The sequence below is a fragment of the Poecile atricapillus genome, chromosome Z, assembly GCF_030490865.1.
Source record: "Poecile atricapillus isolate bPoeAtr1 chromosome Z, bPoeAtr1.hap1, whole genome shotgun sequence".
NCBI classification, from domain to species: domain Eukaryota; kingdom Metazoa; phylum Chordata; class Aves; order Passeriformes; family Paridae; genus Poecile; species Poecile atricapillus.
In genome coordinates, this window is record NC_081289.1 from 43154228 (window position 1) to 43172432 (window position 18205).

The 18205-nt window shown below is 43.0% G+C and overlaps 1 protein-coding gene across 1 annotated transcript in view; it reads right to left on the bottom strand.

Moving 5' to 3' along the window:
* The window catches only part of LOC131573153 (ras association domain-containing protein 3-like), a 52919-nt gene extending 35886 nt beyond the window's left edge, over positions 1-17033 (bottom strand). Inside the window, exon 1 of the mRNA XM_058826819.1 lies at positions 16728-17033. Within this exon, the coding sequence (XP_058682802.1) occupies positions 16728-16856 (129 nt within the window). The 5' untranslated portion in view covers positions 16857-17033. The remainder of the gene's footprint in view (positions 1-16727) is intronic.
* Between the last annotated feature and the right edge of the window lie 1172 nt (positions 17034-18205).

An 18205-nucleotide genomic window follows, 5' to 3' on the forward strand; every position in this document is an offset into this window, starting at 1 on the left:
CCAGGCAGCCTGATGACCTAGATGCCTTATCCTGTACCCACATCATGGCAGAGCTCTCTGGAAAGCAGAAGGGCCTTTTCTCCAAAGCCATGGCAGGAACCCCACAACAAAGCCAGTACACTGCACTGACACAAGGGAAGTGCCTACTGGGAAAGGAGACTCAGCCACACTGGTGAGCTGGAGCACTCACAGGGATTCTTACAACTACTCGCATCAACCCTTTGCCCAGAGATCTAATTCTTCATATGGGTGCTACACACACAGACCCTTTGAGCCAGGGAAGAAGGAAGAGACAGAGCCCATGCACTGTCACCTGGTCTCCTCACCCTGACTAGGACACTCCATTTCTCCTGAGGGCTAAATATACACATGCTCTTTGAGTCAAATGGCTCCCTTTTTCAGCCCTCAATAAAATAAAACAGACTTTGCAATTACTTCCTAAAAAATACTATTAATTGGCAGAACCAAAACTGATCATGCAGAAATCTAAGTATTTACACAGATTTCTCAGTGTCCCAGCGCACTACAGTCATCTAAGGGCTGAGCTCAGAGACTATTACAAAATGAGATTGCCTCCAAAACACCATCAATGTTTTCAAGTCTTGGCAATGTCAGTTAGGTTTTGGTCCTTCTACTCCTGCTGGTGCTCCCCAGTCTGCTGGTAGCCGTCCATACTTGTTCCTTGTTTGTTTTAACAAAGTACCTGAAGCATATTCACACATTTGTAAGAGAAAGATCTAAGAGAACAAGGAAGGGAGGGAACATCTTGTGTCTCATACAATAAAAACAACCAAGGTAAAAAAATAGATCTAATCTGTCATGTAATGAGATGTCATTTTATGTATTTTTTAAACTTTATCCTTTTCTTACATTAATAGCATACACAGCTTTGCTATTTACCATGATCCTGACAACACTAGTGTCTTACTCATCTGAATTCTGTCCTATTTGTTATCATCAGTCTTGTGGGGAGAAGAAAAAAATAATTAGGAAAAAAAGAATCATGATGTGGCCTTCCAGTTTGTCCAGAAGCTAATCAGGTAATGTTCTCCCTCTTTAAAGCAAGCAAATTAAATTATTAAACAGTCAGAAGTCAAGATGCTCAAATGTCCCCATTCTGTAATTGAAGAAAGGCAGGAGGGCACAGGCCTGCCTCTCCTCTTCCAGTGGTCCACCAGCACAGCAAGTTCTCCTGCTGAGAGCAGCTGCCTCCTCCGTTGCTGTAGCTTCTTCATCTACATTTTTCTTTCTTCCATCCAGCAAAAGAAACTTTCTTCCTCTCAAGAAGTTATATCCAAAAAGCTGCCTGTATTTACACTTCTGCAAACAGCAGTAAGTGCAGTTCATACTATAACCAGTAAAGCCCAAAACAACAAAACAAAATCATGGCAAAAGGTTGATTACAGCAATCATTACCACAAGCAGACAGTTAGAGCTGTGAAACTTTTTATGAAGTGGCATGAAGATAGATACTGATGATACATTTGTCAAACATTAATAAATGCCTTCCAACCTTCCCTCAAAACTGGCCAGCAAGCCAACAAGAACAAGACTAACACCCAATTTTCATCAACAGGCTCTCACTTGCAGTGGAAAAATAACAGCTGGAGACTAAAGTTGGTCAATGCACAGGAAAGAGTGCAATTACCTTTTGGTATGGCATAACATTTAAAATACATTTCAATATGTTTAAAATTGTGCCCTTAACTTTATTCTCTAAATGGATGAGCTGGCCTGTTAAACTGGCTGCAGGGAACAATCAAGGGAGGATTCTAAAGCCACAGAAAATACAAAGTGCTAGAAATACACAAATGTATGTATTTTGAAAATCAAGAACCTGCAAGTTAATCCAAGGTTTACACTGCAATCCTATTTGCTGCACTACTTTCTGTCAGATACCAAAGCATAAACCATATTTTCCATTCAAGAAGTTCTACTGCTATCTTCCTTTCAGAACCATTATTCATTAAAAGAATAAAAACAAACACACACACAAAAAAAAAGCCAAACCAAAACCACACAAAACCAAAATGCCCAGATTTCACCTTCTGCCTACCTGTATCATGTCTACCCAGTTAAGAAATCTGTCCAAACACTCTAAGGCACATCTTCACTGCACCATCAGCTGGGGCTTCCTCTCCCAAAGCAGAGCTCCACCAGTTAAGCCTAGCCTCTTGTGGTCCCACCCTCTCAGTCAGTTTACCCAGCTGCACATTCCTCCACCTGCCCTAGCACCAGACATCTTCCTTTTGCAACCACAGAGAGATCTGATTAAAGGAAGGCATCTGAAGAAAAACCTAACTTAATTAAACTGAAGCTTCAGTGGAACCACACCCTCTGCTCAAGCAATGGCAGCCACACTGAAACAGCCTTCAACCTGCAGCATCCGCCTTGTAGGCATGTGGCTGAGATAGGACAGAGCATGAAACAACAGAGGTAGGATTAACTGCTGCGTGATGATCCCTTTGTGTTCTACCTTGTGAGACATCATTGCTCCCTGTGGTTCATAGGATAAATTTAGGAGGCTGGAAACCTGGTAGTACTTGGCACCCCCTTCTACAAAACACCCCAAAAAAACGAGTGCTGTGAGTTTCACTAGATCTGTATTTTGACCATTTAAAACAACTTACCTTTAACACTTAGTTTATTGTGTTTTCACCAAGATGTTTTGCTTCACCAAAAGGGAAGTATGGCGAAGTCATGAACCCAAAAAAACCCACCACCTAACTATTTACAGACAACCTGTGCAGATTAGCAATCCAATTACTATTGCAGGTTAGAAGACTTCCTTGTGAGCATGCAGCTATGGAAGTGCCTGGAAACCACAAGAGCAAAGAGGGAACAGAGCGAGCATTGACCAGGAAAGTTATGTTCTGGTGTTACACATCTGAAAGAGAATGGGATCCAATTCCAGCTCAGTTTCACCATGGCATCACTCCCATATTTCAGACTTTTTCGCTTGTCTGTTGGGAACAGTCAGAACAAAGCTTGGATTTCTCTGGAAGGGCAGTATTGGAGCTTATTTGGAAGCACACAGCAAGGAGACAGGGAAGAATCACAGAATGAGTAACGTTGGAAGGGACCACTGAGGATTATCCAGTCCAACCTCTCCACTCAAGCAGGATCTCCCAGAGCACGTTACCCAGGAGTGTGTCCAGAATGAGAAAGGATCTCTGCAAGTACCTAAAAACCACACTTCCTTCCCATATCCAGGGAATGGCACCACATTTCTAGTGACTGCCTGTCATGGGGTGACAAGACCGAGACACTGCCCTTAGCGCACTGCAATGCCCACACCTACAACATAAATACCAATGCTAGTTTTAATAATTCTCATAATAAAAAATACTCCTCTCTGCTGCCTTTTGTTTCTGACACCATTACTATCAACTGTGAAATGCCTTCTGAAAGGTTTTTTTATTTTCCAATCTACCTTCCAGATAGATCTCTGAAGAGGAAAACATACAGGTTATTAGTTAAATCTAGACAAATATCCTCCACATAACATCTTCACAACTACTTACTGCAGTAAATCTCTATTACATGATACATGATTTTTTCCAGCATTGGCCATAAAGGCTGATTTAAAATCAAACTCATTTTAAAACAGAACTCTTCATTAGAATTCAAGGGGGAAGAGACACAAGAAAAAGTGACAAAACAAGCTTGGAATGCCAGCATTCCATACCATGCACTTCACCAAGCTGCTTCAGGAGCTAGTTTAAGCTATAAATCACTAAAAAAGAAGTGTACCATAAACTTAGCCTGCTAGAGGAAAAACCACTAGGTTTATAAATTTATTTTTTTTAACATGAGGCTATTTCCACAGACCATGTGGTTTTACTGCATGAGGAGGCAAACACCTACTGCACTAATAGTCTATTATCCTTGAAACTCAAAGCTACATCTTCATATGCCAGTGGCAAGTTAAAAAAAACCTCAGGGAGAAAATCACCAAATATTAAAATCAAATATGCTTTGAAGAATATTTGGGGTCTGCATTCAGAGGTAGGGAAAGATGTGACTTTAATTATTTTTCAGTTAAATTAACTGTGAGTTTTAAAGTTCAGAGCATTAGAAACTGCTTTGATGTCTCACTTCACATATCCACCTTTTAGCACAATATAACCAGTCATGTTCCCCCATCCTGAGATAAGCATTGCACCATGTGAACACATTCACATGAATTAAAAAGCAGCTGTCAGTGTAGAAAAACCCACAAACTCTAGACATAAAACAAAATCTGTGATATAACTCTTGCCCATGACTGGGCTAACACAGAAGATCTTTAGAAAGATAATTCTAAATATGTCACTTCTGTTCTGTTGGAATAATCTGTAAGTTATTTAAATCCTCCAAGATTTGTATTAAGGCACATCTTATCAGCCCTCAGTCACAGGAACATGTGGAACAACAGAACACTTTGAATATTCCAACTGACAACTGCTATGACCACCAAAGCAGAGATCTCCACTGTAAGAGTATCCAAAGCTCTCCTTGCAAGTGGGATGACCCCTTCCAGGGGAGCATAGTAAGAGAAGAAAATTCATTCTTCCATAGGATTCAGCTCAACAGGTGTAAGACTCCTCCCAGAAGCTCCCATGCCCACTGCTGCCAGTGGGGGACAGGGTAACAGCCACTGGAAAACCAAAGACATCGGACAGGAGTGAGCCAAACCAAGGGGTTGGAGAAGGCGGCCAATACCTCTGCCACCTGAAAACACACTTCACAAGTTCTTCTCAGGCACAGGTGAGCACAACACGGCTTTTTGGTGACAAAACACAGAATTAAACTCCCAGAAACCTCACTATGATTTGGTGACCATAAAGAAGTTAAACAAATTTGCATTACACAGCCTGCCATGTTTCAAACCAACTAACTCGATGTTCTGACAGCTGGACACTTCGATTACTGTTTTACAGACAATTCCATTCTTATTCAGAACTTGAGAAAGGTATGTATCAGGAATTACTTCTGTATTTTATAACAAACCTGCTATCACAGTATCAAGGCAACCACAAGTGCCCAAGGGTTTAACAAACCAAAAGAGAAACCCTGGTGGAATATGCCCCCTTAGCAACAGAGCCACTTTGATTTATAAAACATCACTGTTCTCCACCTTGCATAAATACTTGGCATTTATTTTGGATAATGTTATATAGGTTGTGATCAGGTCTAAGATATGTAGGAATTGTCTACACTGTGAAGGGTAGACAGTGGCTGGCTAATTGGCACCCAGCCTAATCCAGAATATAAAAATCTCACCACACTAAGCACAGGAACTGTCTGCTTCGTTTTACAGATCAAGAATTCTGACCAGGGCAACAAAAAAGCCAGAAGCCCACAGTTAAATCTACTTCATGAAGTCCTGCTGCTCACAGGTTTGAATTAGCAATGAGAACGTTCTCCCAATCATACTCTCTGACAACACAGTCTACTGAATATTCACTCAAGAAAAAAAGTTGTAATTTACAGCACAGAATTCAAAGTCTTATTGAAGATATTTTCTTTAACACACTTTAATTAAAACATGGTTGTTTTAGTTAAGCTGAATTTTATTTTGCTAGCATTATACTATTTTTAAATCAGTAAAAAAACCTCCTAGGCAAGCAAGGGACCAACAAAAGTTCAGAGTAGTAGATCACATGGTCAGCTGAACACTAATACCATTTTTCAATTTCTATGAAAACAAACTTGTTCCCATGAAGTCCAAATCAGATCCCAAAGCAATGCTGTGCAGTTGATATAGAGAATGTTTAGAGAAAGTATTTACATTTATCAGTAATTCCTGTTATAATTGTTATAAGCAACAGCAGTATGAGTCAGACTCAGACTTAAGAAGGGAAAGTAATTAGCACGCAAAGAATAAAACAAGCTCTTGCTTGGCTTGAACCTTGAAGAAAAAAAATAAGGGGGGGTGTAGGAAATTGTTCAGGAACAATTTTTGACATATTCACAGAGCCCAAAGAAAAAATTTAAAAGGCAACTAATCACATATGTTAATTCATCTTTATATGCAATGAGAATAGAAAAATGGAATTTAAAATAATGTGATGATCTGATTCACAGGTTTATCTGATTGATGTCCAGAAGCTTTGCTCTCTCCTCTGACACTCATATGCATATGCAGTAGTCTCTTAACACTACAGTAAATTAAAAGATAACTAAAGTAATTCAGTATTTTAAGAGTCACTTCTCCAAGGAAACAACTAAATTATATTACCAAACACAACAAAAGATATTCCAGTCTTTGAACTCTACAATAGCCCTACTCCATAAGATTATCTTTACTAGCTACTGTGAATCCATTTACTTAGATCCTGAGCCCTTACTGGGCTCATTAAAAGCAGCTAAATTATTTGCAGAAAGAATTTATTAAGATGCCTGACATTAGCCATCACCCCATAGCCCATATTCTTGGAAGGGGAAAAAGGCATTCCCTTAATTCAACTAATGAAGTGCCCCTGAATATCAAGTTAAATATTCCAATTTCATCTTAAGCTGACCTAACTCATGCAAAAACTGCAAACTCTCCCTGATATTAAATTTTACATCAAATCACCAAAGATCCGGATAAACTTCTTAACACAGAAAACCAGACTAGAGTTACAAATTTATGTAGACAGTGCAGTAGAAAAGTAACACTGTGCTAAATTAGGCTCCATGAAAACTGTTAGTATCATGACCAGAAGATTTCTTTAATGAAAGATCAAATTCCCCTTAATAAAGCAGATTTCTCTTGTACAGATCACACGGGAGTCTGGTTACTGCTTGCATCAGGTTGCCTGCACAACTGATGTTGCCCAGACTCTGGTGTTCTTACACTGCCAGCACTTGTATGTGGGTACCTAATGGAGCAACTGCCTCAAGCATGAGCTTTTGGTTAAGCTGTATATTTTTCCACAGGACGTAAGACATTGATCCTACAGAAATATGCAGAAATATGAACAGGCAATTTTTCAGCCTGCACTTTCAGCAGGACAGATAGAATACTTTCTCTTCCTTCTTTCCATCAGAGCTCTTAAAAGACAACAGTCACAGATCAACTCCCCATCTGAAATTATTTTTACCATGCCTCACACATATGCAGCATAATTTATTCCAGTTTGCTCTCAACAGTTGATAAGTGCTCATAGTACCCTTCAAGAGATGGAGCAAGTCTTGTACACAAAGATTCCTTCCTTCTCCTCCTCCTTCACTATCAAATATAAAAGTTATACCTATTTTTAGCTTTCAGCTGCCAAGTCCATGCCACATGGAGAGTTAAGAATTTATTTTAGCAGCTTTCAGGAGCACCTCTTTATTGCAGCATTTACCCCTGGCTATATCACAGCCATCACATGGGTCTAATCTTTGGATCAAAGTACTCCTGGTGATAGAAATGGGGAGTCTGTATGCGTGACAGGATTAAAAAGAACTTTCCTCCTGCTCATATTTCCATTCCTTAGTCTTTAACACTTAGGTTCAACAGTCTAGCCTGACAGATCCAGAAATGCTTCTGCAGAAACCCTCTCTCTGCACTTTTTTTCAAAGTTAAACACACATGCATGGTAACAAAAAAAGGGGCAGACCATTCTTTAATTCACCAGTCTGGAAATCTGAGGGATCAGTTCCTGCAGCTGGCTACAGCACGTACCTGCTGTGCACTTTAGGCACATCCTAGGTCACTTGTCACACATCAACTTTTCTACCACTTGCAAGCTAATCAAAGACACCAAAGTTGGGGTTTTTTTTTTTCACATGTTTTATCATAAAGGGCAACATAAGACACCTGTCTATGCCTATACTACATAAACTTTCCACACATCAATAATATAATAAAAAATTGTAATACAGTAGCTCAAATTACATCTGTTCTGAAAATTTGTACTGTTATGCTAATCTCCATAATACTGACCCTTACTCATTTAAAACATGAGAAACAATGCAGACCAATTCTCCCATTATGCAATACACAACCACCAAATTCTTAATCTTTCAGGCAGTGCCAAAGAATATGCTAGTTTCTGTACACACAATCACAATGGGTCATGCTGAAATCCCTAGTGCAGTTGCTGGAGTTTATATGGCTTTACTAGATGCTTCTCATATGAACTATTTAAATATTTTACAAGTAAGCGAGCAGCTCTGAACAAAAATACTTCCACAATCTCAGCTTATGTACCTAAGTGAACACACTAAATCAAACTGATGCTGGACAGAACAGCAAGACAAGCAGGCTTTGATCTTGAGGAGCCCAATTCTTCAGAAGAGAAGAGCCCACTAGAAAAATAATTCTCTAAATGAAACATTTGAACTAAACTCTTTCAAGTTTACAGGCTAGTGTGACCTAGGCATAACTGTACATAAGAAGTCACTGAAAGGAAGTCCTCTACAACAGAGGTTATTAATCATCAATAAAGGTGTTAAACTACTTGTGAAGTATTAAAAAATTTGTTCTATTACAAACTTTACTTCAAGGGGGACAAGTCAAATTGTGGGATTCCTGCTCCAGCAGAAAGAGAATTAAGCACTTAAATATTTGGGAAACTGTCATGTTCAGTCAGAGAACAACTTGATAGTCAGTTTTTATTATTACCAATCAGGCTTTAGAGTGACTGTATTGATTGTGTACTGCAAACACAAGATACAAGAACTGTGCACTGTGAGGAAGAGTGTAGCATGGTTAGACTGTGCATCCATGCACTTGAGCACACCTTGGATCAGTGAGGAGACAGATCACAATACAAGCAGTCCTAATTATGGACAACAGGGATATCTATAAAAGATTAGAGACAACTGCCTTTGTAATTCTCCCCTAGTATATTATTTTATATAATTTATAAAAGAAACACACTTGCAAACAGCATTTTCCACAATTACTTAGTGGGTAAAGAGCAAGACCAGAGAAGCTGCCAACCAGCACACCAAGTACTCCTGGCATGCCTACCATCAACATTTGATGCATCCTCAGAGGCAGATGAATCACTCCTGCTTTTACTATTATTTTCAGCACAGCACAGATTCCTCTGCATACAGGAACACAAATTCTTCTCCAGCACACACACAGATGAGTAACTAAAAAGCATTCTTAATTGCTACATAAATCACATGTGGCTACTTAGCATAGCCAAATATATGTCTGCATAGGAATCACTCTCTTCAAAATTGTCTGCAGTATTTCATCAACCTCACAGAACAGCAAGGACGCCAAAAGGAAAGCAGCAATTACTCACCCCAAGTCAATTCATACCTATCTATAGAAATGTGCAGGCTTTGATACAGGCACCTGAACCCATACAAAAGCCTGAAAATGAAATAATCAGGTAAGCACTGCACTGAAACGAGGGATGACAGCATGCTGGGCTAGCTTCAGTTCTATCAGGGCACACCTCTAACATCTGTGGGGCTGCTGATTTTAAGATCTTTCCTGAACGTTAGTCTCAAAAGGCACAAATCCATATGTGCGTGTGTCAGATTTATATATATAAATCTAAATATTTTGTGTATATATATGTATTTATAGCTAACATATAATTATTTTTTATAGCATGCACCCATAACAGCCCTACAATTTCTACCAAAGAATGAAGTGCAGGATATACTGAATAGCCTGGCCCAATGTGCTACCCGCACATTGGCCTTATCTGCCTATCCATGAGGAGAGCTGAACAAGAGACCGGTCACTTGCATGTCTCTCTTCATGAAGCTTACATTGCTTGTCTTGACTCACTAGCATAGTGCCACAGTCATTACATACTGAGCACTTAATCAAAAATTCTCTGTTAATCCGTTTATTTAGAATCATAGAATATCCTGAGTTGAAAGGGACCCACAAGGATCACCAAAGTTCAACTCTTCACCCTACACAGGACATCCCAAGAATCATACCATGTGCCTAAGAGCATTGTCCAAATGTTTTTTGAGCTCTGTCAGTTGGTGCTGTGACCACTTCCCTGGGGATCCTGTTCCTGGGCCTGAACACTCTCTGGGTGAAGAACCTTTTACTGATACATAGCCTGAGCCTCCCCCGACACACTTTCAGGCCATACCCTTGAGTTCTGTCACTGGTTACAAGAGTGAAGAGATCAGTACCTGCCCCTCCATTTCCCCTCACGAGGAAGCAATGAGCTCTCCCCCTCAATCTCCTGTTCTCCAGGTTGAACAGACCAAGTCACCTCAGGCACTCCTCGTACAGCTTCCCCCTCAAGACCCTTCAACACCTTCACTGCCCCCCTTTATTAAGCTATATCCTATGCCCATTCTTTACAGTTTTGGGCAATATGTTCCTTACACTGCCCCAGACTGCATATGGCACTCAAGAGGAGGCTGCCCCAGTGCAGAGCAGGACAATCCAACCCCCCCCACCCCTTGCTGGCTGGTGATGCTGTTCCTGATGAGCACCAGGACATGCCTGGCCCTCCTGGCTGCCACGGCACTGCTGACTCATATTCAACTTTCCCTTGACCAGGACACCAGGTCCCTTTCTGCTCTCCAGCCTCTCATTCCCCTGTCCATACACCCAGAGTTCCCCATCCCAGGTACAGAACCTGTCACTTGCCCTTGTTCAACTTCATACGATTGGTGATTGCCCATCTCTCTAATTTATCAGTGACTCTCTGCCTTTGAGGGACTCAACAGCTCCTCTCAATTTAGCGTCATCAGCAAATTTATTTTGTATTCCCTCCAGTCCTGTGTCCAAGTCACTAATGAAGATGTGGACAAGCTCTGGGCCAAGAATGGAGCCCTGCTGAACTCCATGGGAGACCAGCTTCCAGCCTGTGATGTTACCCCATTCACTTTGACCCTTTGTGACCAACCCATGAGTCAGCATTGTTTGCAACTGTTAATTCAGTACTGGTGCCACTGACTTCTTACAGAAGAGACAAACAGTAGCATCAGTTTCTACTTTAGTTTTCCTTCATAATTTTGCTCTTGCAGTAGCTAAATGTTAATCAGCAAGCTCCTCTTCCAAAATGGTCATTCTGATATTATTCTTACATGCTGATCTACAGCTGAAATAACAGATCATGAAAAGGAGGTATCAAATTTTCTCTTTAAGTAACTTTTTATCGGGTTTTTTAAATCTCTTTAGTGTATTCAGATGACCTTGAGCTCTGACGCTCTGCAGAGTACTTTCCTGGATTCATCAGACTTTTCAGTTAAAACAAAACTCCTTGTGTCTGCATGCCTATTCACATATGTCTAAAGAGGACTAAGTCTAAATATTTTGGACCATAAAGCTACAGGTGCCCAATACTTTCTGACTTCAGCAAAACTCCACAGCTCTGCCCTTCTGCTTTGCACTTCAACCTTCACAATCATCCCAACTCAATTACACCATTTAATTCACGAAATACCCACACTAAGTGCTCCTGGTCTAACTAATATGAAGCCTAGCTACTGTATCCCACGACTCTGATAAGTGAATTGAAGCCTTTCTCCTCCAACAAAAGGAAAAATAAATAATCAGTGTTTCTCTGGTGATATTTAAATAAATGTCAGTAACAAAGGTAATAACACATTGCTTGTACTCCCAAAGTTGATAGAGAAGTAACTGCCTGAGATGCACTTAATATAGTATTAATACAATAGACTAAAGAAAACAGTGGAAAGATTAATTTACTCGTCTTGTCTGAATACTACCTGCCACTGGTACTGCACTCATGACACTGATTAGGACAGCATGTTAATCCATCTCTCCTAAAACTGTTTCTTAAATTTTTGTGTGCACCAGTAGTTACCATTTCATCTATTTAAGTCCTCAAAATTTAAATCAATGATTCCAAGAACCATAATGATAAACCAGCATATGGCAATCAGCATCCTCTGCACAGAGCATAAATCAAATCTCATCTCATCTCCAGAGGCTGTCAGACACCAGCAGGAGACTTAGAATTCACCACAGAATGGCCATCAAGCCCCTCCAAGTTACTGACAAACACATGCCACACCAAGTGCTCCAAGAGAAGAGTGAGACAAAAACACAAAATAAGGACCACTAGTTTACTGTCACAGTGATGTGGGCTTAAAATAGACACAATCTCTACCCTACTCATTCCTTCAGCTCTTAACTTTCAAGTATTTCAGTTGTGACAGTGTTTATCCCATAATATCCACTGACTGCCAAATGGATGGAAAAAAAAAAAAAAGAACAAAACCTTACTGGATATTTTTAGTTGCCTTTTTTAAAAAAAGTTTCACGACTACATGTCAAACACAAACCTAAACTTTTTGGCTCCAAAACAAGCCTATAATTAGCAACCTCATTTTTTCTGGTAGTCAGGAGAGCCATTTTCCCTAGGGAATGTTACTAAAAGGAAACCCAGGAAGAGTAATGGCCAAAGAACGTGAAACATTAATAACGGACACTGGTAACACAAAAGCATCCTAACCAGGCTTGAGCAGCTACAAATTGCATTTTACTACTAGAAACTTTTCTTCCCTAATCAAATGCTTTTTTTTATGGTCTCTCTTCCTCTCAATTACATGCCTTGACCTACTGTGCAAATTCATGTAGAAGAAACCTAAAAAAAGGTGTCTGTACCCAGAAGTTTGTCCTGCTTCTTCCCATTTTCACCAGCTCATCTGTTAAAAAAATTGCTGTACCCTTCCCTTCAAACCTCCTTCTCCAACAGTGAAATGAGAGATTGCTAATTACCTTGCCAGGACTAGTTAGGGATGAGACTGTCACCCTCTGCCTTTTGCCTTTCCCCTTTACACCTCCTCTGCTCTTATATATGTGCTTGCCGTTTCCAGTTTTTTTATTAATTTCCTTTCCCACCACTATTACCACAGTTGCAAATTGCACTGACATGCAGAAAAGACAGGCACAAAGCTAACATCATGGCAGGGGGCACTGGGTGAGGGTGCAGGGGAAGGAACACAGCCGGTCTGGAAGCCATGAAAACCAAGACCAGTAAGGGGAAGAGAGAGGGAGAAATCAGACCTCAGACAGGGAAGGACCAGTGTTGACAGTGAGGCAATGAGGACATTCTTGGGTGCAGAAGGAACTTGGCATTTCTGGAAATTGCCAACTTGCAAACACTTTTACAGAGCCCTGTATGAAATGGTATAAAAACAGAGCACACAGCAGCATTTTGGGGTTTTTTTCCAAAGAACAGAGCAGCATCCAAGTGTCAAACTTCCTATATCCAAACCATTTTGCATGAGACATCAAAGGGAACACTCACTTTTTGTGTGCAAACTATTCACAATTCAGATGCTGAACAGAACCTGCAAGACTGGCCCTCTTCTAGCTGGGATCCATGACCTTCATAGCACTGCCAGCTTCCAAAGCAAGGTTTCCCAAAGCGCAGTGATGTCCTGTCTCACAGATGCCTCACACGTAAGGGCAGAGCGAGAGCTTGACTTAAGGCCTCTTCTCATGTTTCAAACCTTTACAGTTACAGAGGAAGGGGCCCTCAAACACTGAGCAGGCAGAACCAAGTATAGGGATGTCCTCAGGTTTTTGCAGTCATCCTGATAGAAGACATGAGCTCACCATGGCTTGGAACTAACTGCCCACAATGCTTGAAAGGCCACTTTCAAGAAAAAGGAAAAGTATTGCAAGGATGTACACTGACCCTACTCAAAGTGGGATAATTCAGGGAACAGGCATGTGGAAGGAAAGTGCAGAAAACATAGACAGGAAGATGTGCATCCCTCCAGCATATGGTGGGGCTTGCAGCAGCAGCATGACTGTTTTCAATTTTCCTGAAGGATGGGGATGGGTGGAAGGAAATAGGGAGAGAAACAGGTCAGTTTTCAAAAGTTTGCCAAAACTCTTATTTTGGTATTTTCTCTACAGGGAACGGACAATTTCCAAAGGCTTGATCATACAGAAGCAGTCTGATCTTGCAAAAGCCTACGTACATGGATAACTTTACCTCACATGAGTAGTCAGACTGGCAGGATAAAAATATTTACAGTTCTGCCTTTTTCATCCATTAAATGACTCATTGCAAACATGAAACTGGGCTTCATCTAGTCTCTGACGCTCAAATTTTACAAGAGACACAGATAAGAAACCTTAAATAAAGCTAAACTTTCAGGAGCAAGAAGACAGCAGAAAGCAACCTGAATTTCTATTCACACTGCCCACACCTGACTAAAGTATTTGTTGTTTAAGAAATTACTTTGGGGCTACTGCTGAACCTTAAAACACCATACCACTTAATATATGCTGCAATGATTTTATGCTGCAATTTTCTTTTAGAAGTAGTATAGAGAGAGGAAGAGTTGTCTAAATCTTTAACCACTCTAGAGACTAGGCATCCTAAGCAAAGACCAAAGGTACTATCACAACATTTTTACACCAGAACCGCAGTCAATTCATTAATCCTGTCTCACTTGCAGAATTTGATGTATTTAAGCCCATCCTTGGCCAATTAAATGAAGACAAAAATTCACTACTTAAGCTAGTGAATTTCCATTTCCTTTTCCTTTCTTTTCTTTGGAAATCCATACAAAACAAGGCTAAACACCACTACTGAGTTCTTCTGCAGGCACAGCTGCAAACCAAATGCTCTAAACCATTTCTGCCCTGCAAGAAAGAGGGAAAAGGGAGGTAAGACAGAAGGATAAACATAACTACCAGCACTTAAAAGTCTTCTGCAAGAAGAGAAACCCACACTGCAGAACTTAATATTTGCGTAGTTGGGAAAGACACAGAAACAATAACTATCAGCTCCCCTCTTTGCTCAAGGGGACATAGTATGCATTTTTTAACTAAACCTCAAATACAAACCAAAAGTAACATCCTCATCCCTACAAAGAGGCTTATTATGACTGTTATTGCTGGAAGGAGAAACTCACTCTTACTGGCCACATGACTGTTGAAATCTACATTCAGCATTGTTTGGAGGTTTTTTTGCTTTTCTCTATAAATCATCAGTTGAGAGCAACTGGTAGTAACTTTATGACTAGAAACACTAGCTGAGTATTTCTGATGCTGCAGAGTCAGCAATACAGATGAATGTGTTCCAGCCTAGTAAATTCATACTTAAATATGTACCCTGCAACACCTCACTGCAGTATTCTTTTGGAAAGCATTACTACAGCAGAATATAAAATTTTAGTTACGAGTTGTTTTTTTTTGCTCTTGTTCCAGTCCCTCTTGCTTGGAAATGTTAATACCATACATAACAATTTACACACCTTCACAATTTACTACTTATACAGCTAATATTTAGCAACACAACTTATACAATAGGATTAGAAAGATGTGTATGTTTTCAGGATCTGATTTAAGACATGGGCCCTCTGACATGTCATAATACAGTAGCTACACAGAGGCAGACAGCAGTGAGGTATCTATTCACACACTACTGTCACACCAAGATCCTCCTCTCTAAGGGCCAGGTGGCAGCCAGTGCTGGCCAAATAGGTTACCAGATGAAGTTCAAGGACACTCCACAGCACTCAGCAGCTTCCAGAGAACGCCTGAGGTTAGTGGGAGGCTGAAACTCAAAACGGATGAGACAAAAACAAATGCTGAGGACAGGCGTAGAAGTACCCTGGAGAAGCAGCCGTGACCTGATACACAGCTGGTCTCAACCTATTTGCTCCAAGTGCCCAAGCTCAGGTGTAGGAAGAGGGTGTGCCCAGGCTCCCTGCCAGACTTTGCAAAGGAAATTAAAGCTCAATAGAGCTCTTACACTTCCTCAAATGGGAGCAGGAGTTTCCTGAGGGGCAGCTAGAGGGTTTCAGTTTTAAGCAAATCACAAATGGAACATAACCTCGGAGAAACAGAAACCAAGATTGGCTTTCTGCAGCAGAACACAGCCTACAGGAATGACTGTGGGCAACAAATGATGTTTTTTTGACAAGTGCCACAGGTGGACCAGAGGGCAGCTGACATATCCAGGCTTTCAAAAGCAGGTTTTCAACTAGTTCTACACTGAAATCCAGTGGGGAAAACTACAGTTTGTAGGAAGAAACAGACACTGAGCGGAAAGAAGGCATTGATGCTGCTGGGAGCAGATGAAGCAGCACAAACAAAACAGGCTCGCTAGCCTAATGTTTCCAAAGACACCAGCCATCTCTACAATGAGATCCTATGCTTTGGGTAGAGAGAAATGAGGGGAGATGGACTGCTTAGCTAAAAAAGTGTGACTTTTACCCTATATGGTTTAATGACTGCTCTGGATCGGACAGGTCTTCCACTGAATTTCAACGCTGCCCACACAAGGGGGTGGTTCGGAGTTTTTACTTTGTACTTAATCAGTTCTTCACCTCAAAGCCCCACTTGCCTGAGCCTGAATACTTAAACCAAGCCACTTAAGCACTTCAGAGGGCCTTTCCCTGCCAACAAACCAGCTGAAGAGGCTGTCATTCACCTCGGAATGAGCTCCGAAAGAGCGAGAAGGCAGACCCCGCCGTGCCCCGCAGAGGCGGCAGCGGGGCCGACAGCGCGGTCACTCACCGCACAAACAAGCCATTTCTGGTCACATCCCTGCCCGCCGGGTACTGGCGGTCCCTCAACCCGGCTGCCGAGAGGGGCCGGCTCCAGTGACCCCCGGCCGCAGGGGAGCCCCGCTGGAAGCCTGCCGAGGGAAGCCCTTCCCGGCTGCCTCCTCCCCGCTCCGTCCCGGCGCCCGGGCGGCTCCGCGGGTCCTTCCCCGTGGGGGAGGGGGCGGCGGACACGTGGAGCCCGAGCCGGACGGAGCGGGCCCGGCCCGGCCCGGCCCGGCGGCAGCTGCCCGGCGCGGCTCAGCCGCCCCTCCTGCCCGGCGCCCGGCACTTACTTGTGGGGCGGCGCGGCTCTTGCCCGGCGGCCTCCTGAAGAAGGAGGTGCGCGCTGTGAAGAAGAACTCCTCGGACTCTTCCTCCTCCAGGCTGCTGTACCCGCTGCTCATGCTGCTGGTCCAGGTCATCGGCGGCGGCGGGGGCTGCTGGTGGTGCTGGGGCCGGGCGGCGGAGAGCGCCGTCCCGGCCGCCGCATGGGGCCCCGCCGCTGCCGCTCCTCGCCCAGCCCGCGGGGTCCGGGGCGCAGGAGGAGGAGGAGCCGCGGCTCTGGCGGCCCCGCTCCCGCCCTCGCTCCGCTCCCTTCCTGCCGCGCGAGTTCCCGGGCAGCGCCGCCCCCGCCCGGCCAGCAGGTGAGGGGTGGGGGAGGCTCCTCCCGGCTCCGAACGCGCCCGGCCCGGGACCGGCCGAGTCCTGACCGTCTGCCAGTCTCGTGCCGGCGCCCCCGCGCCTCCACGCTCGTTAGCGGCAACGAGGCGGCTGAGGGGGGCCTTGCTGAAGCAAGAAGTTCCCAGACTTTTTCCCTAATAATTACCCAGTTTCACTCTTCCATGCACTGTAAGAATAGTCATTAAAAAAATGACCGACGGTAAACTAATGGGGAGAGCTTTTCCCTTACAGCTCTTCCAGCAATTCATGAATTCCGGCTTCGCGACCGCGCTGAGCAGTCACAGGCTCCAGTTCCGCGGCCCCGGCGGTGCCCGCTCCGCGCACCATCACCAGCACACGGAATATTAAGTCAATGGAATTCATCGCCCCAGGATGTAGCGAGGAGGGAGGCTTGTGAAGACTCACCAGGGATTAGATATGTGTGCAGATAGCAAGAATATCCAGATATGCAACTGGAAAACATATTTAAAGCACAAAAGTCCCGATAAGACACAGGGGAAACATCAGAGTCATCGCTACTGGAGGAAATGACAGACAATGCCTGAAGGCCAGATCACCCCGTAATTACCTACCTCAGAGTCTCATGTCTTCCCTCAATTTATCTAAGGCTGGTCACTGTCACCGACAGGATACTGGGTTTAAGGTACGGCTTCCTAAAGCTATGCAGCTGCCCGTAAAAGCAGATTTGCCTTTCCTGCACTCCCTTAGCCGGTGTTCCTGCTGTCCCCTGTGCCACAGCGATGGTTCCACAGGGGGAAATGAATCACATCAGCCGCTTGCTCCCGGAGCAAATCCCCGAGACATGGGGATCAGAAAGGCGATACTTTCCAGCAACAGCACAGCCTCAGATTAAACATATTTGAAGTTGCGCGTTTACGCATCAGTTCCCGTGGTCTCAGTACTCAGATAGAGATGTAACCTGGGACACCATTAACTAACATCTCCTTTCCCTCTTCCTGATCCCCCTTTTGCTCATACACTCCTCATCTGCTGTGTGTGGCTATTCCAACCCGGAGCGGGGACCTGGTTTGTTTCTGCCAGTAGGTTCTCTTCCTGGACTGGGTATGCCTTACATATTGATAAAGTCACC